This window comes from Mirounga angustirostris, unplaced genomic scaffold (assembly GCF_029215605.1).
Source record: "Mirounga angustirostris isolate CCGP_5_RB_7025 unplaced genomic scaffold, mMirAng1.0.hap1 SCAF_8, whole genome shotgun sequence".
Taxonomy (NCBI): Eukaryota; Metazoa; Chordata; class Mammalia; order Carnivora; family Phocidae; genus Mirounga; species Mirounga angustirostris.
The window spans coordinates 52,173,136-52,192,088 of NW_026991716.1; the positions used below are offsets into that span (position 1 = coordinate 52,173,136).

An 18,953-nucleotide genomic window follows, 5' to 3' on the forward strand; every position below is an offset into this window, starting at 1 on the left:
TGTATTTTTATCCTGTTCATTACCAAAAAAGAATTGCAGTGAAAATATTAATTGATGACTTTCTCTTGATGTTACATGTTTGTCGAACTCTTGCAGGGTAGTATTTTGTTTATTTTATTTGGAGACTGCATGGTCTTGTGAACTTTAGTGTTAGTTTTTAATTGGAAATCCAATTTCATTTCTATTTCTATTAATTAGCTGTAAAATTAAGATAATATCTACATGGTAGGGTTGTTGGTATGATTAAATGAAATAATATTAACTAGTGTAACTAGTAGATGGTATGCTTAGATCTCAACCTCCATTGGCTTTTTAATAATCTGGTGGACAGGGGCTCCTGGGTGGCTCAGTCATTAAGCGTCTGCCTTCGGCTCAGGTCATGATCTCAGGGTCCTGGGATCGAGCCCCACATCGGGCTCCCTGCTCCGCGGGAAGCCTGCTTCTCCCTCTCCCACTCCCCCTGCTTGTGTTCCCTCTCTCACATTCTCTCTCTGTCAAATAAATAAAATCTTAAAAAAAAAAAAAAAATCTGGTGGACACACCTAGACTGCCTTTCTCTCTGCTGTATTTCGATTTCATATAACACCTGTGAGTAAACATTTTAAGCCATTACACAGTGATGAGATAACTGTCCACCAGCCAGTGATTCTGTTTCAGTAGTAGTGCCATCATTCTTTTCATAGACAGTTTGTGCAATTACTTAAGTATTTTGTAGGCTCTTTCTGCCTGTGCTCTTTAAAAACGGGCCACAGAAGGGCAGGGATGGAGTGATGGTGGGTTGGATGGGTATGCTTTGGGCCCAGCCTCACTTCAACCAGAGTGTGTTTTTTTTCTAATTTCTGCAACATAATATTCTTCTAGGTAAGATTTCCTTTGAAGGAAGTTTTCAAAAATATGCTGGATTTTTACCTTTCAGGGAAATAAAGAGAAAGAAAAGCTTAACTAGTATTAGTAGTTAAGCAGCATTAGTCTTAGACTCAACAGATTTGGGTAAATATGGAAATCATTAGGCATGCCTAAGTGATTCTATAGTATCACTTTAATACTTAAGCTAGCCAATAGTTTATTTTTTAAAAATCATTTATATATATATATTTTAAAGATTTTATTTATGTATTTGTCAAAAAGAGAGAGAGAATCCCACAGGCAGGGGGAGCGGCAGGCAGAGAGAGAGGGAGAAGCAGACTCCCCACTGAGCAGGGATCCTGATGCAGGACTCGATCCCAGGACGCTGGGAGCATGACCTGAGCCGAAGACAAACGTTTAACCGACTGAGCCACCCAGGCATCCCTAGGCAACAGGTTCTTTAATTTTGAAGTAAAAGAACAAAGTAAAAAGGATATGCAAGAAAGCAGTGAAAAATTAGAAATTGGAATAAAAAACACCATTACAGTAACATTCATGAAATACGTAAGGAATGAATTTAATAAAATATGTGCAAGTATAAGGAAGAAAATAAAAATGATCTCTAGTCCCTTTATCCAGAGTTATACAGTTTTACTTTGGTCTAAACTTTTCCCTCACACATAAACTTGTGCACAAACACAGACATGGAATCTCTTAATGGTTTATTTTAATTTGTCCTCACCTAATTATATTAATTTACTTATACCTAACAATTTCATGCATATCTTTCTGTAACAGTAATCATAAGTATTCATAATTTTAAAAAGAATTTTACTGACTGTATTATATTTCATATAACACATTTCACTTTTGTTTCACTTTTTAAAAAATGTTTTAAAAAGTAAGAAGTATAACACATATCCAGAAAATATATCCAACAAAAACATACAGTTTAGTGGATTATTATTAAGTCTGTGATACAGGAATAAAGCATTGCTATTAGTCTTCAAACTTTTCCTTGTGTTCTTTCTCAACCAATTGTCTTCTTTTTCCTAGAGGAAACCACTGAAGTCTGACTTTATGGTTATCATTTCCTTACCTTTTTTCCTTTGAGTTGACCACCTGAGTATTTATTCCTAAACAGTATAATTTTCCTTATTAAGACAAAACTTTATATAAATGTAACAATGAGGTATGTTTTATTTTGTATGTATTATTTTGCTTAATATGTTTTTAAGACTTAACGCATATCATGTGAAGTTGTTTATTTTTGTTGCTATGCCGTAGTTTGTATACAGATATACTATGCCTTTGATGAATTTTTGGGTTTTTAGTTTTGGCTGTTATGAATAATGTTGCTTCATGATTATATGAATAATACTTGTTCATGTTTCTTTGTATGCTTCTCTAGGGCAGTGGTCTGAGAACTGGAATATCCCCATCACTGGGGAACTTCTTAGAGATGTAATTTTTGGGACCTGCCCCAGAGATTATGAATCAGAAGCTCTAGGAGTGGGGTGCAGCCATATGTATCTTAACAAACCTTCTAGGTGATTATAATTGTACCTCTTGAAATCCATTGCTCTAGGGTAGGGCTCAGCAAAATTTGGCCCATGGGCCAGATTCCCTCTGCTCTCTGTTTTTGCATAACCTGTGAGTGAAGATTGATTTTTACATTTTTAAGTAGTTGAAAAAAATTAAAAGAATAACATTTCTTATCAAAGGAAAATTCTTATAAGAAATGTAAGCTTCAGAGTCCATAAATACAGTGTTATTTTAACACAGCTATATCCATTTGTTTATGGCCTGTAGGAAGTGCTGGTTCAGGATAATTTTAATGTAAATCCAAAATCTGAGGTCCCTCGCCCACTAGATAATTAGATACTGGGCTGCAGATCCGTATGAAGGCTGATAAACTTCTGGTTGACACCCACCTAAGTCCTTCAGTGTCCTAGAGAGTAGGGCATAGTTACCACTTTTGGCAGGGTCTCCATGAAGCTACTTTCCCAGAATTAGCAAATATAAAAGTAGGCTTTCAGTGACAGGACTGACCTGTGAGTCTTAAACCTATGAGAACTTTGATGCAGATGGATTGGTCTAAATCACCTAGTCCACAATTACTGCAACGTAAGGCGTTTCTTGATGATTCTACTGAGTTTTTAATTTCTGTTCTTGAATTTTTTGTCTGTTTCTGGACTCTCTTTCACAAATTACTTTTTATAGTTTCCCATTCATACAGCTATCATCACATTTTTTTAAAAGATCTTATTAGAGAGAGAACGAGCAGGGGAAAGGGGCAGGGGGGGACAGAGAGAGAGAAGCAGACTCCCCGCTGAGCAGGGAGCCTGAGGTGGGGCTTGTTCCCAGGACCCCAAACTATGACCCGAGCCGAAGGCAGTCGCTCAACCAACTGAGCCACCCAGGAGCCCCAGCTATCATCACATTTGTCTTTTATTTCTCTACACATATTAATATAGTTATTATCTATATACTTTGAGTCGTATTCTCGTTGTTACTTATAAAGTGATGTTTTATTGTGAGCCTTGTTATAAAATACAGTATGTTTGACATTGTTTTTGAAGATGAGTTTGCAGGAATCTTTTGAGGCATACCACAATGTGCTTTTCTTCATAGAGGATTTGAGTTTGCTTCTGCCAAGTGTCTGGGATATTTGATTCAGGGACCACCTTAAAACAAGTTCAAGGCTTGGGATTTCACTGATGGCATTTGAGCAGGAGGATCTCTTGTTAGATACTCCACTTTCATTTGAGCCTGAGTTTATATATATATTAATCTGTGCTTTAAAGAAGATGCTTTTATTTATTTACTTATTAAAAGATTTTATTTATTTGAGAGAAAGAGATTGAGAGCGAGCACGAGCAGGGGGAGGGGCAGAGGGAGAGGGAGAAGCAGGCTCTCTATTGATCAGAGAGCTCGTTGTGGGGCTCGATCCCAGGACCCTGGGATCATGACCTGAGCTGAAGGCAGGTGCTTAACCAACTGAGCCACCCAGGTTCCCCTAAAGAAGATGCTTTAAAAATTTTTTTCATTGTTATTTCTTCGATTTTTGTGAGACGGTGATCTGAATAATATAGCTTGCTTTACTGAAACATAAAGTTCTACTGAAATTTATTTACCCACATACCTGTTTTGGGACATTGGTTTTTTTTTTCCCCCTTATTGTAAATAACATTGTGATGAAAAGAAATTGTTCCTGTATGTGTATTTCTCCCATTATTTACTTCAGACTAATGCTGGAATTAAAATTGTTAGGGTCTGCTTGCTTTTAAGGCTTTTTGATACGTATTGTCAAAGTGCCCTGCATACACTGTGTTCTCTAAATGTTTGAAATTTTTGCATTTTAATAGGTATAAACTAATACTGCATTATTATTTTAATTTACTCCCCTCCCCATTCTTCACCCCCTCCTTTTCTTTTTTTAGAGAGAGTGTATGCTTGCAAAGGGGCAGGGGGCAGCGGTGGGGGGGGGGGGGAGAGAGAGAGAGAATCTTAAGCAGGCTCCATGCTCAGCGCAGAACCTGATGTGGGGCTCAATCTCAGGACCCTGAGATCATGACCTGAGCCAAAATCAATGATGGGACACTTAACTGACTGAGCCGCCCAGGTTTCCCATCTTCCCCTTTCTAAATAGGAATGTTTACTATGGTTATTCTGCCCCTGTTTCTAGCACTTTTTATTCAGTATGTATGGGGAGGGTGTTGTGTGTGTGTGTGTAAGTGGAGAGGATAGATACTTTGTCTTTAACAAGAGAAGCTTTATCCTCTTCTAATATAGGGACTACCAGGCATCACCCATGTATGTTGAACTTTGAGATTAATGCCATTACTGTATAGAACTTTTAGATTGTCTTACTTGTGATAGGAGTGAATGTATTTTGTAGCATAAGTTGAGTGAACTGTAAATTGGTGACTAGAAGAATGGATTGCAGTAATCATTGATACTGTTCACCAGTAAATTTGGGTTCTCTTCTTTCTGGGCAGGTAGTAGAATTATACTTCCCTGCTCCTTTGAAGATAGTGTGCTTATGTGATATGCTTTTGTCAATGAAATGTGAGTGGAATTGACCTGCATAACTATTAGGAAGAACCAGTTTGCCATTCATGTTCCTTCCGCCTATCATGCAGGAGATTGGAGTCTCCCTAAGCCATCTGGTTGTTTGGTGGGAACCACTGGTAGTGAAGCATTGCTGCTCCCTGCCACCCCTCACAAACATGCAGAAAAGCAGGAAATACCATTTTTTGTTAAGCCACTAAAATTTTTAAATTCTTTGTTACTGAACCATAACCTAGCCAATCCTAACCAACATACTGTAAAAGTGATCAGGAAAGCTATAAAGGCTGATTATCTTGATAATTATAAAAGAGTGGAATTTTAATTTACTTTTATTGTTGTTACTTATGTGATTATCGTCTGTGTTTTGCTTTTAGATTACTAGTACTTATGTCCTCCTACTACCTAGGGGTTTATTGAGAGTAACCTGGATGTTAAATGATAGAAATATTCCCCTCAGTGTTTGGTTTATATTTTATCTTCATTTACAGATCTTTTATTTTTCTCTGTAGAATTTTGAAATTTTTATTTAGTCAGATCAATCTTTTTATTTTTAAAGACATAATCAGTCTGAGATAGTAGATCTACAGTTGTTCCTAGAAAAGCTGGTGTTTTAAATTTGAAGTTGTTTTGTATGGCTAGAAAATTGAGAAATAGTTAAACCACTTTTAACTGCAAATATATATTTTAATAAATTAGCATAACCCTTGAATTGGGATTATGCTCCCAATTAGACTATTCTCCCATAGACTATTTTAAATCTGTGTTTAACCTGAGTTTTTATTGTAATTTCTTTCCTATTGTAACGCTTTTTATTTTTTTTGTTTATTGTTCTTTTGGTATATGCCCTCAGAAATTGGCAGAGTAGAAATTTGAAAGTATATTGAATTTAAATTTTCTTTGATATTTTGGCTTTCTTTCTTTCTTTCTTTTTTTTTTTTTTTTTTTTAAGATTTTATTTATTTATTTGACAGAGACACAGTGAGAGAGGGAACACAAGCAGAGGGAGTGGGAGAGGGAGAGGGAGAAGCAGGCTGGGAGCCCGATGCGGGGCTCGATCCCAGAACCCTGGGATCATGACCTGAGCCGAAGGCAGATGCTTAAGGACTGAGCCACCCAGGCACCCCTAAGAACTTTAATTTTTTAAACAGTATAAAATATATTTCCTTTTAGATAAGTGATGAAGAGAAGAGTGTCCGAGAACCAGAGATTCTTGCTTCATCACCCAGTTTGAATGGGTCTAAGACGGAGTTGGAGTTGGAGTCAGTTTATAAGGTATGTAAACTTCTTAAAATACATCCTAAGTTTTGTTAAATATATCACATTGAGCTTTATATACATATTTAATTAACCCAGGCATATAGCCTCTGGTCACTACAGCTTCTACCTCTCCTGTGCAGAATTCATCTTCACCCCTCTGAGGGTGTGCCAACATTCTGTGCTGGGCTGTCTGTCCTGCAGAGCCTACACACCCTTCTAACCTTGTTTGGACTCTGACCCCGCCAAAGCAGGCCATTCTCTTAAAGGAATACTCTCCTCGCAATACTTAGGCCTCTCCACCCCATGCTGAGCTGCCCCTTCAGGGATACTCTCTTCACCCACTGGGCTTCACCACCTTGTTCTGGATCACTGCTCTGCGTGATAGCTTTTTCATCACTCTTGGGCTCTGATGCCATGCTTGGACTGTTTTCCCCACCTAGACTATTTCTTATTCCATTTGGGCTCTGGCACTTTCTGCCTATTTGCTCTCCCCTGGCAAGACCTTCTTTAACCTACTCAGGTTCTGGCATCTTAAAGTGGGCTGTCTCTGCTGCTCTCTTTTCCTCAGCATATATATCTGCTCTGCTTGAACCCATTGAACAGCTTTTGGACTGAATAATTCCAGAAGGGGAAGGGGTGGAGCTGAAATTAATTTTAAAATTTGATAGCTGCAACACTACAATTGTCTTTGAAAAGGATGTACTGGTTGGTTATTGTCGGTGAGTGCCAGTAGTTTAAAATCCTGCTTCCATTATTTTGACTTCCCTGTTTCTACCATTTAGGCCATCATTCAGTCAGCTTTCCAAACTTAAGAGTATGGGAATCAATATTTATTCTTCCCACACCACACATTTCCCATTACTCTGTCTTCACATCATTTTTTGCTTCTGCTTGGACATTTTTATTTCTACAGTGACCACCTTAATAAGCTAGAATCATGGAATATTAGAGCTAAAGAACCCCTAAGGGTCGGGCGCCTGGGTGGCTCAGTTGGTTAAGCGACTGCCTTCGGCTCAGGTCATGATCCTGGAGTCCCGGGATCGAGTCCCGCATCGGGCTCCCTGCTCGGCAGGGAGTCTGCTTCTCCCTCTGACCCTCCTCCCTCTCCTGCTCTCTGTCTCTCATTCTCTCTCTCTCAAAAAATAAATAAATAAAATCTTAAAAAAAAAAAAAAAAAGAACCCCTAAGGGTCATTTATACCATCTCTCTCCCCTTCCCTGCTTAAATTTAGAAGCATTCATTAAATATATAGAAATCATAAGTCTGGTCAGTCACAGAGTTTGAACTGGAACTCATGTTTCCAAACTATCCCTGTCTCTTGCCTGGATCATTGAAATAAACCCTCTAACCTCCTCCTCTAATATGTTCTGTGTAACTGTTGTTTGGTGCTGTGTCATACACATACCACCCTGCAGAGCTGTTTGATTTTCCATGTGTGTCTGTCTTGTTTTCTCAACTAAGTGATGAACTTCTTTAGGACTGTGGTGTAGTCATAGAAGTGTGTTTAAAAGAACATGATCTGTTTATTGGGTGGTTTTACTGGTTATGTAGAAGAATCTTAGGCATATATTTGGGTTTTTTTTTTTTAAGATTTATTTATTTGAGGAGTGCCTGGGTGGCTCAGTCATTAAGCGTCTGCCTTCGGCTCAGGTCATGATCCCAGGGTCCTGGAATCCAGCCCCACATCGGGCTGTCTGCTCCGCAGGAAGCCTGCTTCTCCCTCTCCCACTCCCCTTGCTTATGTTTCCTCTCTCGCTGTGTCTCTCTCTGTTAAATAATCAAATAAAGTCTTTAAAAATAAATAAATGAAGTTTAGTTATTTTAAAAAAAGATTTATTTGAGAGAGAGCATACACGAGGCGGGGAGGGGCAGAGGGTGAGAATCTTCAAGTGTACTCCCCACTGAGCGCGGATCCTGACTCGGCTTGATCCCATGACCCATGAGATCATGACCAGAGCCAAAACCAAGAGCTGGATGCTTAACCAACTGAGCCACCCAGGCGCTTCTCAGGCATATAGATTTAACTCCTCTCTAAAACTTGGGTGACTAGGCAATTTGGGGATCATTTCTTTCACCTAATTTTTACCACATTTTAAAAAAGAAAAACTATTGGAGAGTGAGGATGATTTTCAGTTTACTCATACCATATTCTCATATCATAAAATTTTAGGATAGTTCTTAGGATTTTAAAAAATGAAAGTGGAGTATTATGTTTTTTAAATGATATTTACTGGTAAGTACTTCAGTAGCGGAACTGAACAGTTATTATTTCATTTCTTGGTGTTGAGATTAGCTTTTCCAATGTATTTCTCTAGTGAAAGAATGGAACAGATGAAGAAATTTAGAATTACTAGTAATTTTCACCACTGAACATATTGTATACACGTAATTGATGCAGAATAAAATTGTGGAATATATCATATGAGCGGAATGCAACGTGGTTAGAGGGCTTGAGTTGAGAGTTTGAAATCCTGAAGATTATAATTTGCAAATTCGTGAGTTAAGAGTAAAAATGGTGTATTCTAACTTGGCTTATTATTATTTTTCAAAGCATCTCCTCTGAAATGAGCACATTTTTTGGACTGTCATTTCTTCCTAATGTTTTTTATTTAGTTTTAAGGATTATAAATTGTTTTTTGTTTTGATCTGGGACAAATTAATTTCTTGTTTAGACTTAGTACGTATGAAGATTTAGGAGGATTTCATGACAGGTACTGACTTATTTTCCCTGTTTCACTATGAATTCAGATCCCTTTTGCTGATGCTCTGGATTTGTTCCGAGGAAGGAAAGTCTATTTGGAAGGTGGCTTCGCTTATGTACCACTTAAAGACATTGTGGCAATTGTCCTGAATGAATTCAGAGCGAAACTGTCCAAGGCTTTAGCAGTGAGTATTTCACTTTATTTCTGTATTTACTTTATTTCCACATGGTCACATTTTCAATTATATACTCTTGGTAGTTATGTTCTATAATTCTTAAGAAATACTTTAATGTTTATAACGATATTTGAATTGCTTATGATGTTGAGCTGGTAATTCTAGAACCACTAGGTTTTTATTTGTTACTGCCCATGGTTAGTTTTCTTATTTATCTTTCTTATAGTAATACTAATAGTGAGCTGATTAATTTTGTGAGAGGCTTCTGTGGGTCATGTCTTCAAGGTTGTGCCTTTTTTCCTTGGAGGTGGATTTCATATAAACCTCTTCACAATTATTGTTGCCTGTGTTGTATATGACCCCTAGATTTCTGTTCTGAATTGGTATTTTGTATCAGTAGAGGGCGATGTAGAAGAAAGCCTTTATATTAAGTAGTAAAAATGGTGATATGCTAGTGCTGTAATAAACAACCTACTGCTAAGTGAAAATGGTGGTAGCTGCTTGAATAAATAACATGAACAGGGATGCCTGGGTGGCTCAGTTGGTTAAGTATCTGCCTTCAGCTCCGGTCACGATCCCAGGGTCCTGGGATTGAGTCCCACATTGGGCTCCTTGCTCAGCGGGGAGCCTACTTCTCCCTCTTCCTCCCACTCCCCATGCTTGCGTGTGCACTCTCTCTCTCTGTCAAATAAATAAAATCTTTTTTTTTTTTTAAAGATTTTATTTATTTATTTGACAGAGCGAGAGAGGGAACACAAGCAGGGGGAGTGGGAGAAGGAGAAGCAGGCCTCCCGCAGAGCAGGGAGCCTGATGCGGGGCTCGATCCCAGGACCCCAGGGATCATGACCTGAGCCGAAGGCAGACACTTAACGACTGAGCCACCCAGGCGCCCCTAAATAAAATCTTTTAAAAAACAAAAACAAAAACATGATCAGTGCTTTTCAGTGGATTTGTTGGAAGTGTTACACTTTAGTGACATCTTAAAAATACATGTTGGTAGGGGATTTGAACACCCCACTTAACATCAATGAGTTGGTCATCCAGACAGAAAATCAACAAGGAAACAGTGGCTTTGATTGACACATTGAACCAGATGGATCTAACAGGTATAGTCAGAACATTCCATCCCTAAACAGCAGAATACACAGTCTTTTCAAGTGCACATGGGACATTCTTCAGAAGAGGTCACATGTTAGGCCACAAAACAGGTTTCAACAGATTCCAAAAGATTTAAATCATATCATGCATTTTCGGCAACCACAACAGTATGAAACTAGAAATTAATCACAAGAAAACTTTGGGAAGAACACAAATACATGGGGTTTAAATAACATGCTGCTAAATAATGAATGAGCCAAGCAAGAAGTCAAAGAGGAAATCAAAAGATACATGGAAACAAATGAAAATACAATGCTAAGATTTTGGAGATGGCAGCAAAAGCAGTTCTAAGAGGGAGGATAATAGCAATATAGGCGTACCTTAAGAAGCAAGGAAAATCACAAATAAATGACCTAAGCTTACACCTAAAGGAGCTGGAAAAAGAAGAACAAACAAATCTCAAAGCCAATAAAAAGAAGGACATAATAAAGGTTAGAGTAGAAATAAATGAAATAGAGACTAAAGAAACAATAGACTGGATCAATGAAATCAGGAGTTGGTTCTTTGGAAAGATCAACAAAATTGATAAACCTTTAGCCAGACTCATCAAAAAAAAAAAAAGAGAGGACTCAAAATTGGAAATGAAAGAGGAGAAATAATAGCTGATACCACAAAATATAAAGGATTATAAAAGAATATTACAAAAAATTATATGTCAGCAAATTGGACAACCAAGAAGAAGTGGATAAATTCCTAGAAATATTTAACCTTACAAAACTGAATCAGGAGGAAGAAGAAAATTTGAGCAGACTGATTACTAGCAATGAAATTGAATTGGTAATCAAAAAACTTCCAACAAACAAAAGTCCAGGAGCTGATGGCTTCAAGGCAAATTCTATCAAATATTTAAAGAAGAGTTAATACATATTCTTCTCAAACTATTCCAAAAAATAGACGGGGAGGGAAACCTTCCAAATTCATTCTCTGAGGTCAGCCCGATACCAAAAGATACTACAAAAAAGAATTATAGGCCAGTATCTGATGAATACAGATGCAAAAGTCTTCAACAAAATATTAGCAAACTAAATCCAACAATCCATTAAAAAAATCATTCACCATGATCAAGTGGGATTTCTTCCAGGCATGCAATATTCACAAATTGATCAGTATGATAAATCTCATCAACAAGAAGGTAAAAGCCTTATGATCGTGTCAATAGATGTAGAAAAACCATTTGACAAAGAACAATGTTCATTCATGATAAAAACTCTCAACAAAATAGGTTTAGAGGGAACGTACCTCAACATAATAAAGGCCATATATGAAAAACCCACAGTTACATCATACTCCATGGTGAGAAACTGAGAGGTTTTTCCCTAAGATCAGGAATGAGACAAGGATGTCCACTCTCCTGACTTTGTTTACTGGAAGTCTTAGCCGCATAGTCCTACAAGAGAAAAGAGATAAAAGACATCCAAATTAATAAGGAAGAGGTCACTTTCATATCTGCAGATGACATGATACTGTATATAGAAAATCTGAAAGACCACTAAAAACTACTAGAACTGACAAATGAATTCAGTAAGGTCACAGATTACACAATTAATATATAGAAATCTTGCATTTCTTTTTTAAAAAAAATTATTTACTTCAGAGAGAGGGAGAGAGAGAGAGCAAGCATGAGTGGGGGGAGGGAGGGAGAAAGAAGCAGACTCCCCACTGAGCAAGGAGCCTGATGCAGGGCTTGATCCTAGGACGCTGGGATCATGACCTGAGCTGAAGGCAGACGCTTAACCGGCTGAGCCACCCAGGCACCCCAAAATCTTGCATTTCTATGCACTAACAATGAAGTAGCAGAAAGAGAAATTAAGAAAACAGTTGTTTATAATTACACCGAAATGCTGATATAGCTGAATTAAATATATTTCAGTAACCCTAGTCAGTAATAAAAATTATTTATACCAGAAAATATTACCCTTTTTAACTGCAAAGGAAAGGTTGGCCCATACTTCTGGCTGTAATCGGTATAGCTTAAAAGAGCCACATCACATAATCTTGAAGTTCTGAATCAGGTACCAAAAAAGGTATTTGAAGAAACATGCAAATCAAATAGAATGCTTAGGAATAAACTTAACCAAGGAAGTGAAAGACCTGTACTCTGAAAACTGTAAAACAATGATGAAAGAAATTGAAGATGACACTAACAAAGGGAAAGATATTCCATGTTCATGGTTTGGGAGAACCAATATTGTTAAAATGTCCGTATTGCCCAAAGCAATCTATAAATATAATGCAATCCCTATCAAAATACCAACAGCATTTTTCACCGAAACTGGAACAAATAAACCTAAATTTTGTATGGAACCACAAAAGAGCCCAGATAGACAAAGCATTCTTGAAAAAGAACAAAACTGGTGGTATCACAATCTCAGATTTCAAGATAGACTGTAAAACTATAGTAATCAAAACAGGTATGGTCCTGGCATAGAAATGTAAAACAGATCAATGGAACAGAATAGAGTCCAGAAATAAACTCATGCTTTGATGATCAATTAACCTATGATAAATAGGTAAGAATATACAATGTGAAAAAGTCTCTCAACAAATGGTGTTGGGAAAACTGGACAGCTACATGCAAAAGGTTGAAACTGGGCCACTTTCTTACACCATAATAACTCAAAATGGATTAAGGACCTAAATGTGAGACCTGAAGCCATAAAAATCCTGGAAGAAAACATAGACATTATTAGTCTCTTGGACATCAGCTATAGGAACATTTTGCTAGATATGTTTCCTTTGGCAAGGGAAACAAAAGCAAAATTAAATTGTTGGGACTACGTCAAAATAAAAAGCTTTTCCACAGTAAGGGAAACATCAACAAAACTAAAAGACAGCCTACTGAATGAGAAAAGATATTTGCAAATGATGTATCTCATAAGGAGTTAATGTCCAAAGGTATTAAGAACTTAACACACAATAAACAATCTGATAAAAAATGGACAAAGGATCTGAATAGACATTTTACCAGAGAAGACATACAGATGGCCAAAAGACACAGGACAAGTTGCCCAACATCATTCATCATCAGGGAATTGCAAATCAAAATGACAATGAGATCTCACCTCACACATGTCAGAATGGCAAAAATCAAAAAGACAAGAAAAAAGTGTTGACGAGGATGTAGAGAAAAAGGAACCCTTGTGCCCTGTTCGTGGGAATTCAAGATGGTGCAGTCACTGTGGAAAACAGTATGGAGGTTCCTCAGAAAACTAAAAATAGAACTACCATATGACCCAGCAATTCCACTACTGGGTATTTACACAAAGAATATGAAAGCGCTAATTCAAAAAGATATATGCACCCGTATGTTAATTGCAGCATTATTTATATTAGCCAAAATATGGAAATAAGCCAAGTGTCCATCAACAGATGAATGGATAAGAAGATGTGTGTGTGTGCATGTGCGCACACACACACACAGGAATATTACTTAGCTACAAAGAATGAAATCTTGCCATTTGCAACAACATAGATGGATCTAGAGGGTATAATGCTAAGTGAAATACGTCAGAGAAAGACAAATGTCATATGATTTCACTCATGTGGAATTTAAGAAATAAAGAAAAAACAAAAACCATACTCTTAAATACAGAGAACAAATTGATGGTTACTAGAGGGGAGGTCGCTGGGGGATGGGGGATAAGAGTACACTTGTCAAGATGAGTGCCAAGTAAAGTATAGAATTGTTGAATCATTACATTGCACACCTGAAACTAATATGTATGTTAACTATACTTGAATAAAAAATACATTTTGCAGTACTGCTGCCTTTTAAAATGAGTCTAGTTTTTTTTAACTTTGTGGTACTTGATGCAGAAGAGAACTTTAAAGTTGTGATGTGGCTCTTTTTAGGCTATACTGATTACAGTAGAAGCATAGGCCAACCTTTTCTTTTGAGTTAAAGATTATAATATTTTCTCAATTAAATAATTTTTATTACTGGCTGTCCAGGGTTACCTAAACATGTATAATTCAACTATTTCAGCATTTGGGAAGACTAAATTATTAACTGGTTTTATTAATAAGGCAGTTTATGAAAACACCTAGTATAATAGATGTTTACTGTTAGTATTCTTCCTCCTTCCCTAATTCTGTATTTTTCACTTAAAAAAAAATTCTCAGTAAAGTTAATGTTTTTATGTTTTAATTTTTAAAAATTTTTAAAGATTTTTTTTATTAGAGGGTGAGAGAGAGTGCACACACCCTAGCAGGGGGAGTAGCAGGCAGAGGGAGAAGCGGGTTCCTCGCTGAGCAGGGAGCCCGATGCAGGGCTCCATCCCAGGACCCTGGGATCATGACCTGAGCTGGAGGCAGATGCTTAACCAACTGAGCCAACCAGGCATCCTAAAGTTAATGTTTTTAAATAGCTGCTTTAGTTGTTTGTGACTTATCTTGGGCCATAATCTATTTACAGGTGAAGATAGTGCCTTTCACTACTGTAAAGTGTCTTTCACCACTGGGGCAGACACTGATGTTTGCCTACTGGTTGGCCATTCCTCTTGTTTTATTATTACTGGTTTTGTTCACCCATTTTCTCTGCTGACATTTTGGATAGCACTTCTTTGTGTGAATCAGCTGTATACTTTTCAGAACATTGGGCATCCCTCATCTCTCATTTACTAAATGCTAATAGTGGCCCTTCCAGGTCCCATGAAAACCAAAAATATCATGATACATTTCAGAAAGCGTCTGGAGTATTGGTACCACCTCGTGCTGATTTTGGTATTTTTCCGTCACTTTTTCAAATTGTTAATCTGTGCACATGATATAGTAATTGTGGCTGAAAAATGTAAGAAGTTGTTGGGTGCTTTTATCTATCTATCTATCTATTTATTTATTTATATCTATCTATCTATATCTATCTATCTATCTATCTATCTATCTATCTATCTATCTATCTATCTATCTATCTATCTAATCTATCTATTTATTTATTTGACAGAGAGAGGCACAGCGAGAGAGGGAACACAAGCAGGGGGAGGGGGAGAGGGAGAAGCAGGCTTCCCGCCGAGCAGGGAGCCCGATGTGGGGCTCGATCCCAAGACCCTGGGATCATGACCCGAGCCGAAGGCAGACGCTTAACGACTGAGCCACCCAGGCGCCCCATGTTTGGGTGCTTCTGAAAGAAAGTTTTCCTTGCCAATAAAAATGAGCACATGCATATTTGCTATTCAGTTTATCTTTCTCATAATTTAATGTGTAAAGAAGGGTATGTACAGTTTTTGGCAAACTTTATAAATTTTTTTGTTTTGTGCAGAAGATGGAAGCTCTAAATATACTGAGATTAGAGACACACTCTTTAAGTTCCTAAGTTAGTAACACTTTCATTTTTTTTCATCAAGTTGCATTTAAGTTTTGTACTGTTGGTAAAAAATATAGCATATGAACTTTGAATTCTTTTCTCTTTTTTCCCTCCCGCTCATTCTTCCCTCCCTCCAAAGTAACTTTAAAGGGGCACCTGGGTGGCTTAGTCGGTTAAGCATCTGACTCTTGATCTCAGATTAGGTCTTGATCTCAGGGTTGTGAGTTCAAGTCCTGAATTGGGCTCCATCTACTTAAAACAAAACAAAAACAAAGTAACTTTAAAAAAATTAATAATGTTTTACAATTTTGAAATACATACTTACAAAAGAGTTGCAAGTAAAACAATAGCTTTTTGCCACAGCCTTTTTGAGAATAAGTTTCCAACCTGATATCTCATTACCCCCAGTACTTTAGGTTGTAAATTTTATAAACAAAGATGTTCTCCTATATAACCATAATTCAACTTTGAAAATAAGCAAATTAGCATCAATACATGAGTGCCATCTAATCCTCAGACCCCATTCAAGTTTCACGGTTGTCTCAATCATGTCTTTTATTTCAGAGGGATTCAATCTTATATCACATGTGTTATTTAGATATGTTTTTTTAGTCTCCTTCAGTCTGGAGCAGGTTCTTAGTTTCTGTTGGACTTTCATGACTTTTTTTCTTTTGAAGAAAATACCAAACTATGATGAAATTATTCTCATTATGTATTTTTTCTCTCAAATGTAAGCTCTTTGAAAGGGGCTGTTGTCTTAATTAAAATTGTTATTTGTTATTTAGCATCTAGCAAGTGCCTGGTAAAGTTTTATTGAGCTGATAGATAACAATAGCTTCCACTTGTATACAGTTTACTATTCACTACCTCACTGGACCCTCACCACAGACCTCTTGAGATAGACAGGAACTACCGTCTGCATTACACAACGAGGAAAATGTAGCTCCAAGAGGCCAAGTCACTGGTCCAGGGTCATGTTGGCTAGTAATTGCTGGAGCTTTAACTGGATTTCAGGTTTTCTAGTTGTAATTTTTAGAGTCTTTTGATGAGAACTGGATCTTTTTAAGGAGATTATTTGGGATTTAGATTTTTAAAAACTGAGGAAATACTAACATTTATATTAGGATCCAGTTACAGAACAGGCAAAAAGGTTGAATTAGGAGCTGAGTTGCAATAGATTGATAACCAGTTAGGGAAAAGAATGAGGGAAAGATACATTTCTTTGCCTCATATAACAGTTTTAGAAGCTTTGACCAGTTCTTTCAGTTAATGGTTTATTATTATTTTTTTAAATAACTTTTTCTTCACCCACATATTGTTTTGGGTACTAGGGACACAGTACTTAACAAGATAGATGAGTTGTTTTTTTTTAATAAAACTTTTATTGTAGTGGAGGTAGACAATTACCAAAGAAATAAATAATAACAATATTATATCTAACATGAAGGAGCCAGCTGAACAAATACAGAGGAAAGTGTGTTTCAGGCAGGAGAGAATCATGGCATTTTTGCAGAATGAAAAAGGCCAGTGTGGCTGGAGTGTAGTGAGCCAGCAGAGGGTAGTACAAGATGGGCCTGCGATGACCAGATACAGGACTTTGGATAAACCAGGGTGAAGAGTTTGATTTTTAACCTAATGTGGTAGAAAACCATGGGATGGTTTTGAATGAGGGAGTGATATGATCTGATTTATGTTTTTTTTTTTTTTAAAGATTTTATTTATTTATTTGACAGAGAGAGACACAGCGAGAGAGGGAACATAAGCAGGGGGAGTGGGGGAGGGAGAAGCAGGCTTCCCGCCGAGCAGGGAGCCCGATGTGGGACTCGATCCCAGGACCCCGGGATCATGACCTGAGCCGAAGGCAGATGCTTAACGATTGAGCCACCCAGGCGCCCGATCTGATTTATGTTTTAACTAAATTACTGTGGCTGCTGCTTGAAAAGCACTTTGAAGGGTAAGAGAGAATGGACGCCTGAAGACTAGTTGGGAAGTTTATCACGTCGTCTAGATGGTGGCTTGAAATGGGTAGTTGCAGTGATAACTGGGAGAAGTCAGTGGATTTTAATGTTTTCAATGCATTTTATGTTTTTGAAATATGGCTGACATGACTGGGTGTGAGAGAAAAAGAGGAATCAAGGTGATCATTAATAGTGATAGCTGGAACTGAATTTAATATTTGCCAGGTGCATTTCTAAATGCTTTATATGAGTTAACATAGATAATCTTCATGGTAACTGTATCAGGTGGTGCTGCCATTATTTGGAGGCTTATGACTAAATCTCTGCACAGGTAGTGAGGAGCAGAGGCAGGATTTGAATCCATGTGATCGGGCCTTGGAGTCTCTATACTGGACCACTGTGTTACACTGGCTAGACTTTTGGCCTAAATAACTGATTAGAGGGTGATGCCTGCCCAAGATGGGGAGGCCCGTGGGAGAAGTACATTAAATAAAACCAAGAGTTCTGTTTTGACCAGGTCAAGTGGGAGGTGCTTATTAGTCATTCAGTTGGAGATGGCAACTGTGAAGTTGGATTTAGAAGTCTGGATTTCTGGGGAGGAGAAGGTGAGGCCATGAGATTCTAAGAGATCACACAGGAGAGAGTGGCTCGTCAGTGGAGAACCAAGGAGGGCCTACAACTGAGCATGAGTTGCCATATACTTTCACTCTGTGTCATGAAGCAGTGGAATATGTTTGTTATAATGGGACAGCTTCTTAAATTGTAGCTGAATTTCCTTAAAGTAAATTCTCTTTTTTCTGGTATAGTGTGACTAATTTCACTTTCTCTTTGTGAGATTCACCATTAGAAGGTGCTGGTACAAATTAAAAACACAGACTTTCAGAAAGTATTATTTAGACACTTCTAATTTAGATATAGAAAGAAGGACTTTGATAAGTTCTCAAGGAAATAATGGCAGGCAAATAAGCAGCTTTTTCTTGCAATCACAGAGAAAAGTAAAGATTTTCTTTTTTTGAAAAGGATTTCCTTTTCACATTTTTAGAATACTAGTTAAACTTGTGGCTCACCATGTATTTGTTGCTTTGGAGAAATGTTCTTTATAAGCACTTGATCAAGTAATTTTCATTTATAAAGAGCTTATAATCCTCTTAAATTTTATCCTCTTTTAAAAAGCTGTGTTCAGTTTAGTTTCTTAAATTGTGGTTAAATATAATTAATTTTCTTGAATGGTTACTTAATTTGTAATCATATAAGAATTTTTGTCTTGTATCTAACTGGTTGATTTTTCGGGTTTTAGATTGATTACTGTGTCTTTTCTAATATTACTTCCTGGTTTTTTAATGTCCTTTTAAGGTGTTTGCAATGAATCAATCAGTGCTGCAGCTAATGTTTCACCTATACCTTTATTTAGTATCTGACACCAGCCCATTTATTCTCTCATGGTACTGATCTGTAGGAAACAAAACATTATAGTTGAAAGC

At 37.3% G+C, this 18,953-nt stretch overlaps 1 protein-coding gene across 4 annotated transcripts in view; it reads left to right on the top strand.

The window, feature by feature from the left end:
- Positions 1-18,953, top strand: part of PRIM2 (DNA primase subunit 2) — a 329,039-nt gene that overhangs the window by 57,530 nt on the left and 252,556 nt on the right. For all 4 annotated transcript variants that reach the window (XR_010413662.1, XM_064597736.1, XM_064597737.1 and 1 more), the window contains 2 exons: positions 6,091-6,192; positions 8,926-9,063. Coding sequence is in view for 3 of the 4 variants with exons in the window: in XM_064597736.1 (XP_064453806.1) it covers positions 6,091-6,192; positions 8,926-9,063 (240 nt within the window). In the remaining variant the exon portion in view is untranslated. The remainder of the gene's footprint in view (positions 1-6,090; positions 6,193-8,925; positions 9,064-18,953) is intronic.